The sequence below is a fragment of the Microtus oregoni genome, unplaced genomic scaffold (assembly GCF_018167655.1).
Source record: "Microtus oregoni isolate MIOR12 unplaced genomic scaffold, Mior012 000027F_ref0000203, whole genome shotgun sequence".
Taxonomy (NCBI): domain Eukaryota; kingdom Metazoa; phylum Chordata; class Mammalia; order Rodentia; family Cricetidae; genus Microtus; species Microtus oregoni.
Genome location: NW_024543086.1, coordinates 34,290,379 through 34,308,368, shown reverse-complemented (window position 1 = coordinate 34,308,368; position 17,990 = coordinate 34,290,379). Strand labels below are relative to the sequence as shown.

Below are 17,990 nucleotides of genomic sequence, written 5' to 3'. Positions count from 1 at the left end.
GCTGGGCTACAGATGCAGGCTGCCCTCGCCAGCATTTCTGCAGGTGCTAGAGACCTGAACTTAGGTCTTAAGACTTGCACAACAATCGCTTTTCTGAGCCATCCCCCAGCCATATTTTTAAATTAAATTTTTTTTGCGGAATGAAGTTGGACTCCTGCTGCACAGCATACTCAGAAATTAACCCAAGTATCAGCAGATGGCTAGGTGGGGCAAGGCACTCACTGCCGAGGCTGATGACCCATGTGTCGGAAACAGAGAACCGACCCTCAGGAATTGTTTTCGGGCCTCCATACACAGGCCGTGCACTTTGTCTGCGTGTGGGAGGTGTGGATGGAAGTGAGAGCACAGCACGCGGTGAGGAGTGACCAGAACTTAAACAAAAGATCACAACTGTTGGGAAGCACTTTTAAAATGGGCTATTTTCTTACTGTTTGAGTTAGATCTTAATAAAATTGTCAGTTTTTTAAAAAAAAAAAAAAAAAACGAATCATTTCATTAAAAAGTGTAGCCGGCGTTGGTGGCACACACCTTTAATCCCTTTCTGTGGGTCTCTGTGAATTCAAGGTCAGCCTGGTCTACAAAGTAAGTCCCAGGCCAGCCTGTTACACAGAGAAACCTGTCACAAAAAAAGCAAATACAAAACAAAGAACCAAGTGTAGAGATGCATATGCTCATAGATGCAGATTGTGAATATGTGTGCTAAATATATAATAGCAATACTTCTCAAACTTTAGTGTGTATATAAATTATTTCATGTGCTAGATTGCACATTCTGATATAGGAGGTTTTGTGTGGATTCTGAAATTTTCTGTTTCATAACAAGCTTTTAGGATACCAGTATTATTGTATTTAGATACACGTAATAAAGGTGTGGAGGATGTGCTAAAGAGCCTTCCAGAACCCAGCAGAATTTGGTCCGTGCTTTGCAGAGAGATTTTGATTTGGTGGAAGAGAGGGGCTTAAGGGATGAAGCTATGAAGACAGAGATGACAGAGTGTGCTCTCTGTGGAGGACACAGTCTGCTGTGCGCACACAGGGTGAGCACTGACAGATCACAGAGTGTGCTCTCTGTGGAGGACACAGTCTGCTGTGGGCACACAGGGTGAGCACTGACAGATCACAGAGTGTGCTCTCTGTGGAGGACACAGTCTGCTGTGGGCACACAGGGTGAGCACTGACAGATCACAGAGTGTGCTCTCTATGGAGGACACAGTCTGCTGTGGGCACACAGGGTGGGCACTGAAATCTTCTGCACCTGAGAAAACATAGCCTCAACTTTGGTCATTTTCTGTGTTTTTAAAATTTCTCTTGCCCCCTGTCTAGCATTTTGTGTAACTTCTTTTAGATCTGGACTGAGGTAGGTTGGCATGACTAGGAACCTGGTGAGATCCTAGAGCAGAGAGGTTGGCTAGCAATAAAACATTGTATGCATTTTGTATTGTGTTTTAGGTTTTGGTTATGGGACCATCAGTTATTACCCTTGCCCTGGAGCTGCCTAATTACCCACCTGAGCTTCAGACAAAATACCTTCAGACTGGGCTAGTGCTGGGCTCCAGATGAGCAAACTCCTCTTAATGAGGTACCAGTACAGATGTCTTTCCAGATGGTACAGGTTAATTATGACTGTAGTGTACGGCTTCTCTTGTTTTTCCACTTGAACCAGAACACTGATAGGAATGTTATATAAGTAACCTTTTGGTTCCGGACACAAATTTAAAGCCAGGTCATATGTTATTCTTAACATTTATACTACTTTGTGAAATGCTAGTGATCCTTTAAGCCACAAGTCTAGTCTTGGCCTTAGGGCTTTTTCTTCTGATCTCTTCTCTTTGGGGCTCTGAAGCATTGCTATCCCATGCTTCACCAACTTTGAGTTCCCCGGCCTCTTCACTCTTCTAGAGGAAAGGCAGCTCATTGTCAGAGTCCTTTCCTCATAGCTGTATGATGGAGTCAAAGGTCTTGTTCTGTTTTCAGATGGTGGAATTAAGACATAGATAATAATACACATGGTTCACTCTCAGAGACACTTCCGCGCCTGGTCCAGTACTCTGTGCATTCATAGTTTGCCCTTCAGTGGATTTTCTTTCTTTTCTCACATAAAGTTTTCTAACATGATTTTTCTAGATGCTGTCTGGTATCAAATAAATATTCTTTCCCCAGACACTTGTTAGGCATTTTCACTTGTTTGTGTATTCTCTTTTTCAGCATGTCCAGGTATTGTGCTGATTTGTTAGCATACTTAGATCAGAGGAGAGAGTTTTATTCAATTACTTAAATATCCATTGACTACCCAGTCTTTGCTGTTCTCCTTAGAAGACACAAAAGCAGTGTAAAGTATATATTGGTTCTGAGGCATCTTCCCGATATATGGGAGAGGTTCAGGGTACATTAGGTCAGGCCAGAACTGGGATAAGGCATTCAAAATGCTAGGTCACAAGGTTATACAAGAATAGGATGAATGCCTTCTTCAATTTTGAACCCTGAATTCCTTGCTTGCACTGGCCTGGTCTTGGCTGTAGGCAGTTAGAGTATTTGGAAATCATGTCTGAGATAGCATGATACTGTAAATGAATGTTCTAGAAGAGCGTTTCTCAAATTTCACATTTATAACAATCACCCGGAGATCTTGCTAAGCATCAGATTCTGAAGCTGGGAGCTGGCAGTGCACGCCTTTAATTCCAGCACTTGAGAGACAGAGGCAGGCAGATCTCTGGGACTTCGAGACCATCCTGGTCTACAGAGTGAGTTTCAGGACAGCTACACAGAGAAACCCTGTCTCAATAAACCGAAAGAAAAAAAATGTCCGCCCCTCCCTCCTTCTCTCCTTCCCTTCTGCCCTCCCTCTCATCACATCTTTGTGGACATGCTTGCATGTGTGTGCACATACATGTGGAGGCTAGAGGTTGACTTTGGTGTCTTCTTCATTGCTCTCCACCTCGTATATATTGGGACAGGATCTCTCGCCTGAACCTAGAGCCTGGCCATTCTGCTAGTCCAGCTAGCTGACTTGCTGGAGAGGTTCCCTGCCACTGTCTTCCTGCAAGCAATTCAGATGGTGACTTCTGTGGGTGCTGAGGATTGGAACTATAGTCTTCATGCTATATACAAAGTGCTTTGTCTGCTGAGCCATTTATTTTCCTCAGCCCCTTAAAGTGCTTTTCTGAAGTTATTAGGTTGGTGAGCAGCTTAAGTACTAACGGAATATTTTTAGTAATGTTTAATGAATTCTTTGAGAATTTCATTTAAGGTATTTTGAGCCTGTTTATCACCTTCCTTCACTTCTCTACCCATCCAGCTTCAAGTTAGTTCTTTTTCTCTTTTTGAAAAGTTCACTGAGTTCAGTTTGTGTTCATCTGTATGAGGCCCATCCCTGACTAGTCAGTGTACCAGTACCAGACCATTGAAAAACTGACTCCTCTCCCCGCAGCACTCAGCTAGACATAGGGCTTGGTTTCTACCTCCCGTCCTTCATTTTTGGAGTAAAGGAATGTATTTTGATTTATTCATTCGAGTGCTCTAAGCCCTTATCTCCTTTGCTGCCAGGGAACATTTCCAACCCAATTTGGCATAAAACTGAATTTTGGTGTGATTCTGTACGACTCTACAGAAGTAGAAGGTGCGCCCTGAGTGCCAAGGGTGTAGTCATATTCTGGAGTAGAGGTTTCTGACAGGGGCAACTTTTGTCATCCAGAATAAATGTGACAATGTATAGATGTTCTTTCTGGAAGCTGCTGATTATATACGGGATACACCCCTTCCCCACATATCAGTAGTGCCAAGTTTGAGGGACCCTGGATAGAACCAGAGCCTGGAGTTTAGAAGGTCAGTAGTAGGACAGGAGTCAAATGTCACTTTGCCCTGGTGTAATGTTGTACTTGCTCCTGTGTGACCATTTGTATAATATTTCATCTGGCTTCCTATCTTACTAATCCTGACTCATATCTATCCTAGTCATACTTAGTTCTTTGTATACTGTAAACTTTCCCCCTTCCTGTTCATGTAATTTCCTTTGCCTAGAAATTTCCTCTCATTTCTGGATAATATTTCAAAATTATTCTAAGAAACCTTCCCTGGTTTATAACAACCCAGACTGAGTCAAATCCCACTTGTTTATTCTTCCATAGCTTATTCTTGCCATATAACAATATGTCCATCATCCTACGAGCATATTGGATGTCAGGACTCCTGGGATTCCATAGCTCAGCCACGCAGCATTCATTCAATCCTAGAACCCGAGCCACACTAGTAGCTGAGGAAGGGAGAAGTCGCTGCGAAGCGGTGGCAAGAAAGGCTTCGTAGAAATCATAAGGTGTGAGCCTCCTCCTTTAATTCCTTGAAAATATTGATGAGTATATGAGAGCCCCTTATTTTGGGTGGTGACAGTGCTAAGTCAATGACATGTTTTTCTGGTGGTGTCTTTCTCTAGGTTGATATGTCAGACCTCTCTCCAGAGGAGCAGTGGAGGTAAGTGTGCCAGTTCGGGTCCCACAGGCCAACCCAGCTAATTGTGGAACTACTCTTTTCCCCCTCTGTCTGTGGATGCGGTGTCTAGGACAGGTCTTTTGCAAACCTTTCCAAGTTTCCGGGTCACTTCTGACAGCTCACTCGGTCCTAGAGTAAGTAGGTACTTGCATTAAGCATCCTGTGGTGAAGCCAGTTTTAGCAGCTATATGATATGGGATAAATTTTTTTAACTTCTCACTGCCTCTTTATCACTACCAGAACCCCCTACCCTGCTTTTTTTTTTTTTTAAATCCCATACTGAGGATTGAATCTAGGCCTCATACATGTTAAACAAGTAATCTACCCCGATCTGTAACCCCAGCCCTCTTTTTACTTTTTATTTTGAAATAGTCTGATCAAGTTGCCCAAGCTAACCTTGAACTTACTGTGTAGCCTAGACAGGCCTCCAGTTCACCACCCTTCTGCCCCAGCCTCTGAAGTAGCTGGGTGTAGGCCAGTAACACCAGACCTGACAGTTCGCTCTGTTTGTCTGTTTGGTTTTGTTTTTTGAGACAGAGTTTCTCTGTGTAATTTTGGAGCCAGTCCTGGAGCTCACTCTGTAGACCAGGTTGGCCTTGAACTCACAGAGATCCATTTGCCTCTGCCTCCCGAGTGCTGGGATTAAAGTCGCATGCACCACTGGCAGTTCCGAAGATTTCTTTTTAAGTGGATCATATGTAGAGAAAGAAACCAGGATGATTAAAAGAGTATGACCAGGCTGGTATGGTTTCACGCACCTTTAATTCTTGGACTCTGGAGGCAGAGGCAGTTAGGCTTCTGTGAGTTCATAGTAAATACTTGTCTCAAAAAAAAGAAAATGGGGCTGGAGAGATGGCTCAGAGGTTAAAAGCATTGCCTGCTCTTCCAAAGGTCCTGAGTTCAATTCCCAGCAACCACATGGTGGCTCACAACCATCTGTAATGGGGCCTGGTGCCCTCTTCTGGCCTGCAGGCATACACACAGACAGAATATTGTATACATAATAAATAAATAAATATTAAAAAAAAAAGAAAATGGAAGGACGAAAGAAAGGAAAAAGGGGAGAGAAAGGTTAGGACTGTTAACCTGATTGAAACAGGAAAGTGCTTTTTTGTTTGTTTGCTTTAATGCAATCATAAATATTTGAAGGTTTAGCATTGGGAATGAGGTGTGGCTATGTCCTTTGTCCTTTGTTTACACAGAATTTAGGATTAGGTACAATGGATCAAAGCTATAGGTAGGTATGTTTTTGTTTTGTTGTAAGATATATATGTATGTTATTAGACAAGTTCTCACAAATATGTTTTAGACAGACTAGCTTCAAACTCATAGAAATGCCTCTGCCTCCAGAGTGTTGGAATTAAAGATATGTGCTCAAGTATCTTTCTTACACAACCCAGACCAAAAAATGTCAGTTTAAGATTGATGTTTCAGATACATTGTCTCGTTGTCTGATTATTCAACTCCTTGAGCCCTTGCAGAGGCTGTTTCCTTGATGCTGATGATAAAGACGTGGTTGCACTGGTGCAGACATGAAGAGCTCAGACTTTTAGCTAAACTCTCTAGGCCTTGGCCAAGAGGCCAAGACTCCCAGTGTTACACCCGTTAGTGCTGTGATAAATACTAAGAGGCTTTATGACTGTGAACTCTACTTTCTTTGTCTAGTGGCAGGCGAAATAGGATTGGAATGGGCAGTGACTCACGCTTCTCCTGGCATTCCCTTCCTGATTCAAGGAAGGTTTCCTACATTTCAGCCTCAAGGGGCAAATAGCACATCATTTATGTCTAATCCCAGTAACTGTGATTTGTAACCAGAATCCTGAGGGCCTCTGCTGTAGTCATGTCCTTTCTCTCGACATGGTTCTTAGCTCCGAGTTCTCATGGTACGTTTCAGTTGAAAAACCCAGGGCTGCTGGGCGTGGTGATGCACACCTGTAATCCCAGCACTCAGGAAGCAGAGGCAGGCAGATATTTGAGTTTGAGGCCAGCTTGTCTACATCGTGAGTTCTAGGACAGCCAGGACTTTGTAGAGATACCTGCCTGATGCATAAATAAATAAATAAATAAACAAACAAGCAAATAAGTAAATGAATGGAGAAACCCAGAGCCATGTTGTGAGCTGTGAACTAGAAGGATACCCTGGGAAAGACTGCTCCTTTACCACCACACCATCCCTTCCTCAACTCACCCTGCCTGTTTGCCTTTCAGGGTCGAGCATGCACGTATGCATGCCAAACATCGTGGCCATGAAGCCATGCATGCCGAAATGGTCCTCATCCTCATTGCTACGTTGGTGGTAGCCCAGCTGCTCCTGGTACAGTGGAAACAGAGGCACCCCCGTTCTTACAACGTAAGCCACTTCTCACTCTTTGAAAATGTTCTTTGAGACAGGAGCTCCTGTAACCCAGGAAGGCCTTGAACTCATTAAGTAGATGAGAATGATTTTGAGCTCCTTGATCTTTCTGTCTTTACCTCTCAAATACTAGGATTGCAGGTGTTTACCACCACACCTGGCACCTCTTACTTTTAGTCATCAAGAGACCCTTTGTAAGTGTCCTAGGATCCAGGCTGATCCAGGGCATGTGCAGGCAGATAAAAACAGTAGCAATGGATTTTCCATATGGAATGAAGAGTCGTTTGTGGGACATACGTGTGTGTGTGTGTGTGTGTGTGTGTGTGTGTGTGTGTGTGTGATGGGCAAGTGATTTGGTGTATGAAGACAAGAATAAAACATGAGACGACGTTTCTGTTTCTCCATTTGTTTTGAGACAGGGTCTCACTGTTTGCTCTGACTGTCTTGGAACTTGCTGTGTAGACCAGGCTGGCCTTGAATTTACAGAAATCTTTGCTTCCTAAGTGCTGGGATTAAAGACTAGCACCACTACTCCCAGCCCGACATGAGACTACCTTATCATCAGAAAAAGGAGATACTTCTTTTTAAACATCGTGAGACAATTCCTGAAGTAAATATCAGAGATCATTCATTTGGAAGGGAGATCATTGACTGGGCAAGCCAACACTAGTCTTATGAGAAGGGGCTAGATTTCATTAATGTGTATTCCAAAAGCCAAGATCAAGCAAACAAACAAAAAGGCAATGGAGGAAGTGAAGAAAGATTATGTAATGCATATAGAAAGCAAACAGCTAAGTGGCACAAGGAAGTTCTTATTAGTAATGACACTGAACTGTTCATAGGTTCAATTCTTCCAGTAAGATTGGAGTAATAAAGGAAAGGCCCCATAATTCATCAGCATGCTAGGTGTATAAGTCTCACATTAGATAGCAGGACACATACAAGCTTACACACAATGAAAGTAAAAGGACGGGAAGAAATATTCCATGAAAATGATAGCCAAAAGAAGGTAGAGGACATAAATTCAGGACCAGACTATTCTAAATGCTTCAAGAGCAACCAGGACTACAGAATGAGTCCAAACAAAGAAAGAGGGTCCTCTCACAGAGCACCATCCACATTGGGTGACCTACAACCACCTTTGACTCTAGCTCCACGGGATCTGATCTTTTTCCTTTTGACTTCTGCAGGTGCCCAAACGTGTGCATAGTCCTTCCTCCAATCCCATATATACATGTAATTAGAAATAAATTTGTTTTGTTTTATTTTTCAAGACAGGGTTCCTCTGTGTTAATCTTGGCCATCTTGGAACTCATTTTGTAGACCATGTTGCCAGAGATCTACCTGCCTCTGCCTCCTGAGTACTAGGATTAAAGGTGTGTGCCACAACCACCTGGCTAAAAACAAAATATTTTTAAAATGAAAGAAAGGAAGGTGGTGGCCTGGAGAGGTTAAGAACGCAGAGGTTAAGAGCATTGGTTGCTCTTCCAGAGGTCCTGGGTTCAATTCCCAGCAACCACATGGTGGCTCACAACCATCTGTAATGAGATCCAGTGCTGTCTTCTGGAATGCAGGCATACATGCAGACAGAACACTATGTACATAATAAATAAATAAATCTTTAAAAAGAAAGGAAGGTGGGATGGCTATACTAATTTCAAATGACATAGGCTTAGGTAAAGATTATAAGTGATAACATATTTATGTGATTATTTGTAGTTGGAAGCTGTTCATTCATTTCCTGGCTACCCTGACCAGAAACAATCACTCAGAAACTATATTAATTAAATCACTGCTTGGCCAATCACTTAAATGTATTGCTAGCTAGCTCTTATATCTTAAATTAACCCATCCCTATTATTTTGTATTTTACCACAAAGCTCGTAGTCTACCAGCAAGGTTCTACCTGTTGACTTGCTTCTTTCTCCTCTGGCAGCTACATGGCTTCTCACTGACTCCGCCTTCTTTTCTACCAGCACTCAGTTTAGTTTTCCTGCCTAGCTCTATTCTGCTAAGCCAACTGGCTGAAACAGGTTTATTCCTTAACCAATAAAAGCATCACATATATAGAAGGACTTCCCACACAAATTATTGTATATATTAAAGTACAATATAGCAAGAAGATGCAATTATAAACACACACACATATATATATACATATACATAAAACAAAGGTGCCCAAAATATGGGAACCACAAACTGACAGGACCGGAAGGAGTAATAGGCATTTCTATAGCAGTGGAGAAATCAGTGCCCTTTCAATGATGTACAGAAAAGTGGCATAGAAGATCACACATCACGTAGAGAATCGGTCCAGGTTGCCTATGAACTTGAGACATTCCTGCCTCAGTCTCCCCAGTGCAAGCAGGCACCACCATACCTGAGGACATTCGCTGAATTCTTAATGCTTTAAGTACTTTACATGTGTAAACTCAATTAAACCTCAGTATAATTTGGTGAGCAGTGCTTTCTTCAGTTAGAGATGAGTAAGTGAAGTAGTTAATCTGAATAATTTGCTCAAGTGATAAAACCATTAGATAATTTTACTTTATAACTTTCAGTCAAAATCTCTAAGTGCTTTTTTTCTGCAGTATATGTTTAGACTTGTAATATTAACGAACATGGTGAGGGGTCTGTAGCCAACTACAGTGCTATCTCATTAATTAATTAATTTTGTTTTTTTTGAAACAGAATTTCTCTATGTAACCCTTGCTTGCTGGAACTCACTTTGTGGGCCAGGCTGCCGCCTGCTTCTGCCTCCTGGGTGCTGGGATTAAAGGCGTGTGCCCCCACCACTCAGCTGTGCTATCATTTAATCTGTGTAACAATGATGCATGGAAAGTTGAGGCCTGCTAGAAAGCTTGGCAGCCCGTGTTACTTGTTTCCCGTTTCACATTTTCAGCTCTCCTCTGTGTGGCCTCTGGAAATGATTTTCTGTCGAGGGAACTAAGGTATAATCTGGAGCTAGAAGTAAAGAAACTGATCTTTGTCCTTGAGCTTGGTGTTGTTGCGAGTGACTACTAGAGATGTGTACTTTCAGGTCACAGTGCATGAGACGCTCACATGGTACCAACAGTTTAGCTGTCTGGGTGGGGCTTCATGTGTGGACCCAGCTCATGCTTCACGAGATGAGACACTTGTAGTTATTGTGTGTACAAAATATAAGTTTTCCTTGGTCCCAGAAAAATAAGAAAACCATTAGAACAAGTGTAGAGTGGCAGCCCTTTGGGTATTTCTGTTTTTATTTGTTTTTCATTTTATTTTATGCTTATGGGTGTTTTACCTACATGTGTGTCTTTGTACCACATGCATGCAGTAGCAGTGAAGGCCCGGAGAGGGTGTTGGATCCCCAGGACTGGAATTACAGATGGTTGTGAGCTGCCACATAGGTGCTGTGATTTGAACTTGGTCCTCTTTTTTTTTTTTAAAAAAAAAAAAGATTTATTTATTTATTTATTTATTATATACAGTATTCTGCCTGCATTGTGGGCCAGAAGAGGGCACCAATTCTCATTACAGATGGTTGTGAGCCACCATGTGGTTGCTGGGAATTGAACTCAGGACCTCTGGAAGAGCAGCCAGTGCTCTTATCCTCTGAGTCATCTCTCCAGCACCAGAATTTGGGTCCTTTTAAAGAGCAGCCGGAAGTGCTCAAAACTACAAAGACATTAAGTTTAATTCTCAGCACCTTCCTCTGGCCTCCCAGGGCACTGTATACACACACACATGTCTACAGATATGCACATAATGAGTAATTAAAAAGAAATCTTAAGAGAAATATCCAGGGCTGGAGAGATGGCTCGGGTCCTGAGTTCAATTCCCAGCAACCACATGGAGGCTCACACCCATTATAGTGAGATGTGAGATCTGTGCCCAGAACACCATATACAATCCAGCAGCAGTGACACACACTTTTAATCCCAGCACCTGGGAGACAGAGGCGGGTGGATTTCTGTGAGTTCAGGGCTAGCCTGATCTTCATAGTGAGTTCAAAAGCAGCCAGGGCTATATGGAGAATCTTGTTTTAAAAATCAAAAACAACAACAAAATAATAAAAATTACACTTTCAAAAGAAGAAAAGGAGAGGAATCTAAAGTGGCTCTTTATATAATTGTTTGTTTGTTTTAGGTTAAGGTTTCTCTGTGTAGCACTGACTGTCCTTGACTCACTCTGTAGACCAGGCTAGCCTCCAAGTCAGAAACATGCCTGCTCTGCTTCCCAGTGCACCATCATGCCTGGCCTTGATGCTATATTTTAAAACTTTGTTTGTTTATTGAAACAGGGTCTTAATGTATCCCTGGCTGACCTGGAACTCACTCTGTAGACCTGACTGGCCCTGAACTCACAGAAATCCACCTGTCTCTGCCACCCAAATGCTGAGATTAAAGGGCTGCACTCCATGCCTGGCCCCAGTCTTTTAATGGATTCAACAGATATTTAGCTTGGAACTGAAGTGCCAGCTTTATAAAGCTGAGTGATTCCGGAGCCCGCTGTTGAGGGGAGAACCGACTTCTGACTGATAGCTGTCCTTTAATTTATAAAGCTGAGTGATTCCGGAGCCCACTGTTGAGGGGAGAATCGCCTTGTGACTGATAGCTGTCCTTTAATTTCTACACACAGCTAATAATAAGTTAGGTTGTTTTTTTTTTTTTTTTTTTGCACAACAACTTTATTTAGTTTACAGAAGGAGTCTCTTAATATAGGTTGTAACAAGGAAAGATTTAGTGTAATTTACATTCATTTTAAGACTACTCTGTGGTGGTGGTGCACGTCTTTAATCCCAGCACTTGAGAGGCAGAAGCAGGCAGATCTCTGTGAATCTGAGGCCAGCCTGGTCTACGGACTGAGTTCCGGGACAGCCAGGGATACACAGAAAAGCCCTGTGTATTCAATAAAACCGAAAGCAGAAGTAAAAATTTGCTCTGTACAAATTTAATTCTGATCCGTATGAACAATACTTTCATAGATCTACTGCACAATATAACTTTTCATCAAAGCATCAAAACAATGAATCAAGTAGCCTGAATGTATTTAGGCAAAACTGTCCATCAAAACCGTTTACACTTAGTGCTGATGGGAGCCAAGAACCTTCAATAAATACAGACATACTCAGCCTGCAACTTCATCTTTGAAAAAGCTTTATGTAATTATTGATAGGATACTGGTCTACATACTACTTCCAATCTATATTTGTAGTCTACAGTTAGATCATCTATCTTTTTTATTAAATATACAATCTATAGATATTTATAATTTCATCCAGGAAGGATTCCTTCACAGAGGGAAGGAAAAAAAAAACTTTCACTTTTTTTTTTTTTTTAACAGGTTTAGATAAAATTAGGTCATACTTTGGTGCTGTGAAAGTATTTATAGCCTGTCAGTCTTTAAATTCTTTTTCAGAGAGTGGTGTTACTCATGTCTGCCTTAAAAATCAGCTTGTGGTTTCAATACAATTAATGGCAAACATTAATTCTAAATGCAAAGTATATAAAGTAACAAAATTAGTATCTGGAGATTTTTTTTTTTTAAACAGTGGATGGTGCTTAGAATGACATCAGAGTGTCCACATATACACACATGTACTCAAATACACATCAAAAAGCAAGAATGATAAGACTCAAGATTTAGGGTACTGGTGACCTTGTATGAGAAGGAGATGGGAGAATAAGACAGAAAAGAACACATAGTTATATCTAAGTAGTTTTAGTTGTTTCCTTGTGTGCAGACTAGTAGGTTCATTGGTTGAGTACTGACTGAAAAGGGTAACAAAAAGATACCTGGTAAGTACAAGCGAAAGTGTATATATTAAATACATTGTCGTGTTTTGGGGATAAAGAATGGGCATGGAAGAGAATTGGAATGATGCCTGGAGAATGCTGTGTTGAGGAAACACTGGGATTATCGTCGGCTAGCAGAAGCATGGAGGGTTTGAGGAAGCTTTAAAAAAGAAGTGTTTATGGCATGCCAGAGAATGATGGGTTGGCAGATAAGGTTGTGTTTCTCTCCAGCTGAATACAGTTTTGTTCTTTACTAGCGTAAGTTAGGTTGGCAGCCTCGCCCATGTGACCACCAAGTGGAAAAACACCAGTCCTGTTCTCGTAAATGAGTTTTCATCAGGGACTATTGGCATTTTAGGCCAGCTTATTCTTTGTGAGGTGAGGAGGGCTGTGCTGAGCATCACGGAATATCAGGTGAAATAGGCTCTCATGCCAGTAAGGGTGAGAGCAAGGTGAAGAGCCGTTTCCTCCTTCCATGTCCTTTACAGAGGCTCCCAGCAGATGTTGCCCATATTTAGAGATGGGTCTTCCCATCTCCAAAGACATGGATTAAAGGTGGCTCTTCCCACATCAAAAACCCAGATTAGGGCTGCAGAGATGTCTCAGCAGTTAAGACCACTGGGTGCTCTTCCGTAGGTCCTGAGTTCAATTCCCAACAACCACATGGTGACTCACAACCATCTATAGTAGGATCTGATGAACTTGTCTGTCATAAAGGTGTACATGCAGATAGAGCACTCATACATACAACATAAATAAATCTTTAAAAAAACAGATTGGAAGTGGATTATCCCACTTCAAGTGATTTAATTAGGCAAAAATCCCTCATGGGTATTCCCAGGCATTTGGGGTTTTAATTAATTCCAGATATGTGTCAAGCCGTCACATCAGGTATCCTGAGCCTCTACAGTAGCACCTTTTAGTAGGTTTATTTGTCTCTAGACTTTGCAGGGTGCCCCCTGGGAAGCACAGGGGTCCCTGATGAGAAATTCTACTCTCCACTCTGGAGTGGCTGGAATGCTGCCCGCCAACTTGTCTAGCCTAGGTGCTCCGGGAAATCACTTGCTCAAGTCTAGCTTTTCACATTTGAAGAAGAGTTAGCTCAAATTAACTTACTTGGAACAAACTGTTTTCTTGTCTCTAAATTCCGATAATGTTCTTTTTGTTTCTACCATCAATAAAAATAACTTAAATTACTTACAGTTTACACTTGATAATTATTACCCAAAAAGGGATTTTTCTTGGCTAGACATGCACTATAGTACTTCCCTGGTGACAAGCAGGGCCCAGCACTACAAAGCAAAAGCAAAGCTGCTGTAAGAACAGGGTAGTGGAAGAGTGCTTGCCTAGCGTGTTCACAGCTATGGGTTTATACCTGTTACTGGTAAACACCAACAACAAAATGAGCTGCCGAGGTGGCTCTGTGAGCAGAGACCCTGGAAAAGAAACCCGATGACTCAAGTTTATCCTCGGGAGAGCCCACTCCAGTTGCCCTCAGCCCTTAGCAGATGCTTTCTCTCCCTCCCCCTCCCTCCCCTTCTCCTTCCCCTTCTCTCTTCCTTCCCCTCTCCTCCTCCTTCTTTCTCCCACCTGTTATACACACTAAGTAAAAATAATAAAGCATTCTTAAAAAAACAAAACAACAACAACAAAGCCAGGTGTGGCTCACGCCCTTAGTCCCAGCACTCGGGAGTCTGAGGCAGGCGGATCTCTGTGTATTCAAAGTCAGCCTGGTCTACAGAGTGAGTTGACAATCACAGATGCACAGAGAAATCCTGTCTCGAGCCCCTACCCCAAAAATAAAACAAACAAGGAAAGAAAAGAACCCAACCAAACTACTATACAAGATAGGGCAGGGATTTCTACCCATTTTTCAGCAAGCAGAATCTGAAGTGATTTGCTAAGAGAATATGAATGTTAAGTTGCAAAATTAGAGCCCAAACTAAAATCTAGCTGTTGCTGTTATGATTGCTGTTGTTTGTCTGTGTGTTTGTTTTTATTTAGGAGCTCATCTAGTCCACTGCCCTTTAGCTCACTATGTAGCTGCAGCTGATCTTGAATGCCTGATTCTCCTGCTTTTTGCTCTCCCAGGTGCTGGGATTACTGGTATGTGCCACCATGTCTTGCCTCTTTAGTTGTCTTATGTGCATGGGTGTTTGCCTGCATATGTGTCTGTACCACTTGTTGCAGAGGCCAGAAGAGGACCTCAGAGGGCCTGGCACTGGAGTTCCAGACAGTGGTGAGCCCAGGTCCTCTTCTAGAGCATTCTTAACAGCTGAAACATCTCTCCAACCCTTCTTTATGTGTATGTGTATGGAAAAAAAATACTCTTTGTTAATTATTAAATATTAAGTTTATTAGTGTTTTGCTAACATGTGCATCCCATGCCCATGGAGGCCAGAAGAAGACAGCAGTCCCCTGGAACTGCAGTTACAGGCAGTTCTGAGCCTCCATGTGGGTGCTGGGAACCAAACCGAGGTCTTCTGTAAGAGTAACAAGTGCTCTTAGCCTCAGAGTCAACTTTCCAGGTCCCCAAACCTGACTCCTGTTTTTTTCTCTCAAAGGCCGTAGGAAACTATTATGTCTTACCTGCAGCGGTCATTTTTGCTTTTAGCTCTCCTTTCCTTGGACCTCAGGCACCTTATATTTTTATTTTTAAAATTTATTTATTTATTTATTTGAGGCAGGGTTTCTCTGTAGATTTGGAGCTGCCCTGGAACTAACTCTTGTAGACCAGCCTGGCCTCGAACTCACAGAGATTCTCCTGTCTCTGCCTCCCAAGTGCTGGGATCAGAGGCGTGCGCCTCACTGCCCAGGCGAATCTCAGGTATTTTACAAGCCCCATTTTGTTAGTCACGTCACCATTTTTCCTCCCCCTTTCAGGGACAAGATCTGGATTGGAAGCCTACTCCAGGTCAGACTTGACTTTTGGCTTCTCTGTAGCTCATTGTTCACCATCTATCCAGATTCTAATATTACTCACGCCTTAGTCCCTCAGGGATGTTAGGGAAGGGAGACGTTTATGCCTGGAGAAGCATCAGTCCTATTTTTATAGATCTCCAAGGGGCAACTTTCATCGTTTCTGTCTGCTGCCAAATAGAGCTTGTTTTCAAGTCCCCCTGAACAGCTGTTACTTCCTGGGATGGATGAGCAGCAGACCTTCCTGGGTTCTGAGCTTAGGAGGCCATTAGACAAAATAATGCCTTTTTGGGAAGCTTTTCTTGGTTTTCCCACTGCGGATAAAGTGCCTCACTTCTGTACTTCGTTGACCACCAAGACTTATACCATTCTAGAGTTTACTTTGAATTGGTTAAGTTTTTGTTTTTCTTCAATAGACTTAAGTTGTTGAAGAGGCCTTATTATTCATGTAGGATACCCCAGTCCTTAGCACATTGTTAGTAAGTGTTTGTGACATTGCTTAACTGGTTCTTATTTGAAGAGGGGACAGCTTGGGAAAGAAGCCATAGTTTTAAGATCCCAGTCTTAGGACACTGGTAGTTAATTTAGTGTTTCTCTGAAAGACAAGAGTTGAACCCACAGGCAGGAGGGACACAGAGACACTTTTTCTTAAAAGGTTAGTAACATATTAGTGATGTGATGGTTACCTGTGAGAGTTAGCATGACCGTTTGCTAGGGGGTCCAGTAGGAGGAAACTGCCAACCACATCTCTGCCCCACAGGCTGGTTTAGCCATGTCTTGTCAAATCATAGAAGCAACTGGGTATGTCTGCTTATTGGGCCTATAGATAACTATCTAATGGCTGGCCTATTTTCCTGGCATAGTAGCTAGTGTTTTTAGATGCTTTTATAGGATTCTGTTCCAGATGTTTTGTAACCTTGGCTACCCTTATGGAAATACTTCCTTAAGCCAGTGTTCTTTGTATAGTTGGTGTGATGTTTAGACCTGAAGCCAAAGGCCCAGTGACAGAGCAGAAGACTCTGGAGCACTGTCTTCTCATTCTGGGTAGACTTTCAGTTAGGTAGCATGAGGTTGCCATGGCTCTGTGGTCTTGTAGACCTATATTCGGAGGCAGTTCGTGGAAAACTGAAATCCCTCAACATGTTTTTGATGTGCTGTTCTGTTTGTTTGTTTGTTTGTTTGTTTTTCAAGCAGAGACCTTTTCCACATAAGGTTTTAATTCTTTTTACTTGGTTTTATGTGGTAAAAAGACCCGTTCTAAGACAGTATCTTTACTCTGCATTAAAATTACTATATGGGAAATTTCGGAAGGCAATATGACTAGAATATAATTAAGATTTTGATCCACCTGATCCATATATGTGCCTTCTGTAATTTCAAACAAAGTTGAATTCTTTCTCAGCTTCAGCTGTTAATTCTCTGGCATTGTTTAAGTCTTTGTCACCATCTAAGGTTTTGTTTAAATGAATTATTAGATCAGGTGTTATCCCAACAGCTAGTCGTAGACTGAAATGTCTCCTAACAATCTTTGAAAGTCATTAAGAGTCCGTAATCGGTCTCTCCGAATTTGAGCTTTTTGTGTTCTAATTTTCTGTAAACCTATTTTATAACCTAGGTAATTGACAGAATTTCCTCTTCGTATTTTTTTAGGAGCAATTTGTAATCCCCATTTAGGCAAAAGTTTCTTTACTTCTTAAAATGTTTTTTTTTTTAACATATCTGCATTGGAATCAGATAGCAAAATGTTATCTATGTTATAGGAAATTGTTTACTTGTTGTTTCCAATGGCTGACTGACAAAGTCTTGGCACAGGGTGGGTCTATTGAGCACTCCCTGTGGGAGGAAGGTCCATTGATATCTCCTAGTAGACTGAGGATTATTATAAGTAGGTACTGTGAAAGCAAATTTTTCTCTGTTCTTTTCTTGTAAAGATATAGTGAAGAAACAGTCCTTTAAATCAATAAGTATAAGAGGCCATCCTTTAGGTAATAGGGAAGGAAAAGGAATTCCATATTGTAGAAGGCCCATTGGTTGAATTACCTTGTTGACAGCTCTTAGATCTGTCACCATTCTCCATTTCCCATATTTCTTTTTAACAACAAATACAGGAGAATTCCAAAGGCTGGTTGATTCTTAAATGTGGCGAGCATCTAGTTGTCCTATACCAGCTGTTCTAAAGCCTGCAGTTTCTCTTCTCTTAAAGGTCACTGTTTAACCCATTTTGGCATCTCAGGTAACCATTTTAAAGGTAGCGTCGTTGGTACCTCCAAAGGTTTGTTAGTTGTTTTGTGTGCCTGAGTGGCTGGTGACCTTTTGTTGTAGTACCTTATAATATCCTTCCCAGAAACATGAGTATCTGGGACTGCAGGGATGGTAATCTGGGTATTCCATTGCTACAGCAGGTCATGACCCCATGAATTCATTGTGATAATAGCCACCTATGGCCTCGGCCTTCCTCT

General features: G+C 41.9%; 1 protein-coding gene across 5 annotated transcripts in view; it reads left to right on the top strand.

The window, feature by feature from the left end:
* Rnf121 (ring finger protein 121) overlaps window positions 1-17,990 on the top strand; it is a 58,241-nt gene that overhangs the window by 15,646 nt on the left and 24,605 nt on the right. For 2 of the 5 annotated variants that reach the window (XM_041676472.1, XM_041676473.1), the window contains exons 2-4: window positions 4,125-4,309; window positions 4,427-4,464; window positions 6,691-6,832. In XM_041676472.1, the coding sequence (XP_041532406.1) occupies window positions 4,433-4,464; window positions 6,691-6,832 (174 nt within the window). In that variant the 5' untranslated portion in view covers window positions 4,125-4,309; window positions 4,427-4,432. Of the gene's footprint in view, window positions 1-4,124; window positions 4,310-4,426; window positions 4,465-6,690; window positions 6,833-17,990 lie in introns of those variants that run through there. The other 3 variants (XM_041676474.1, XM_041676471.1, XM_041676475.1) reach the window with 2 other exon arrangements.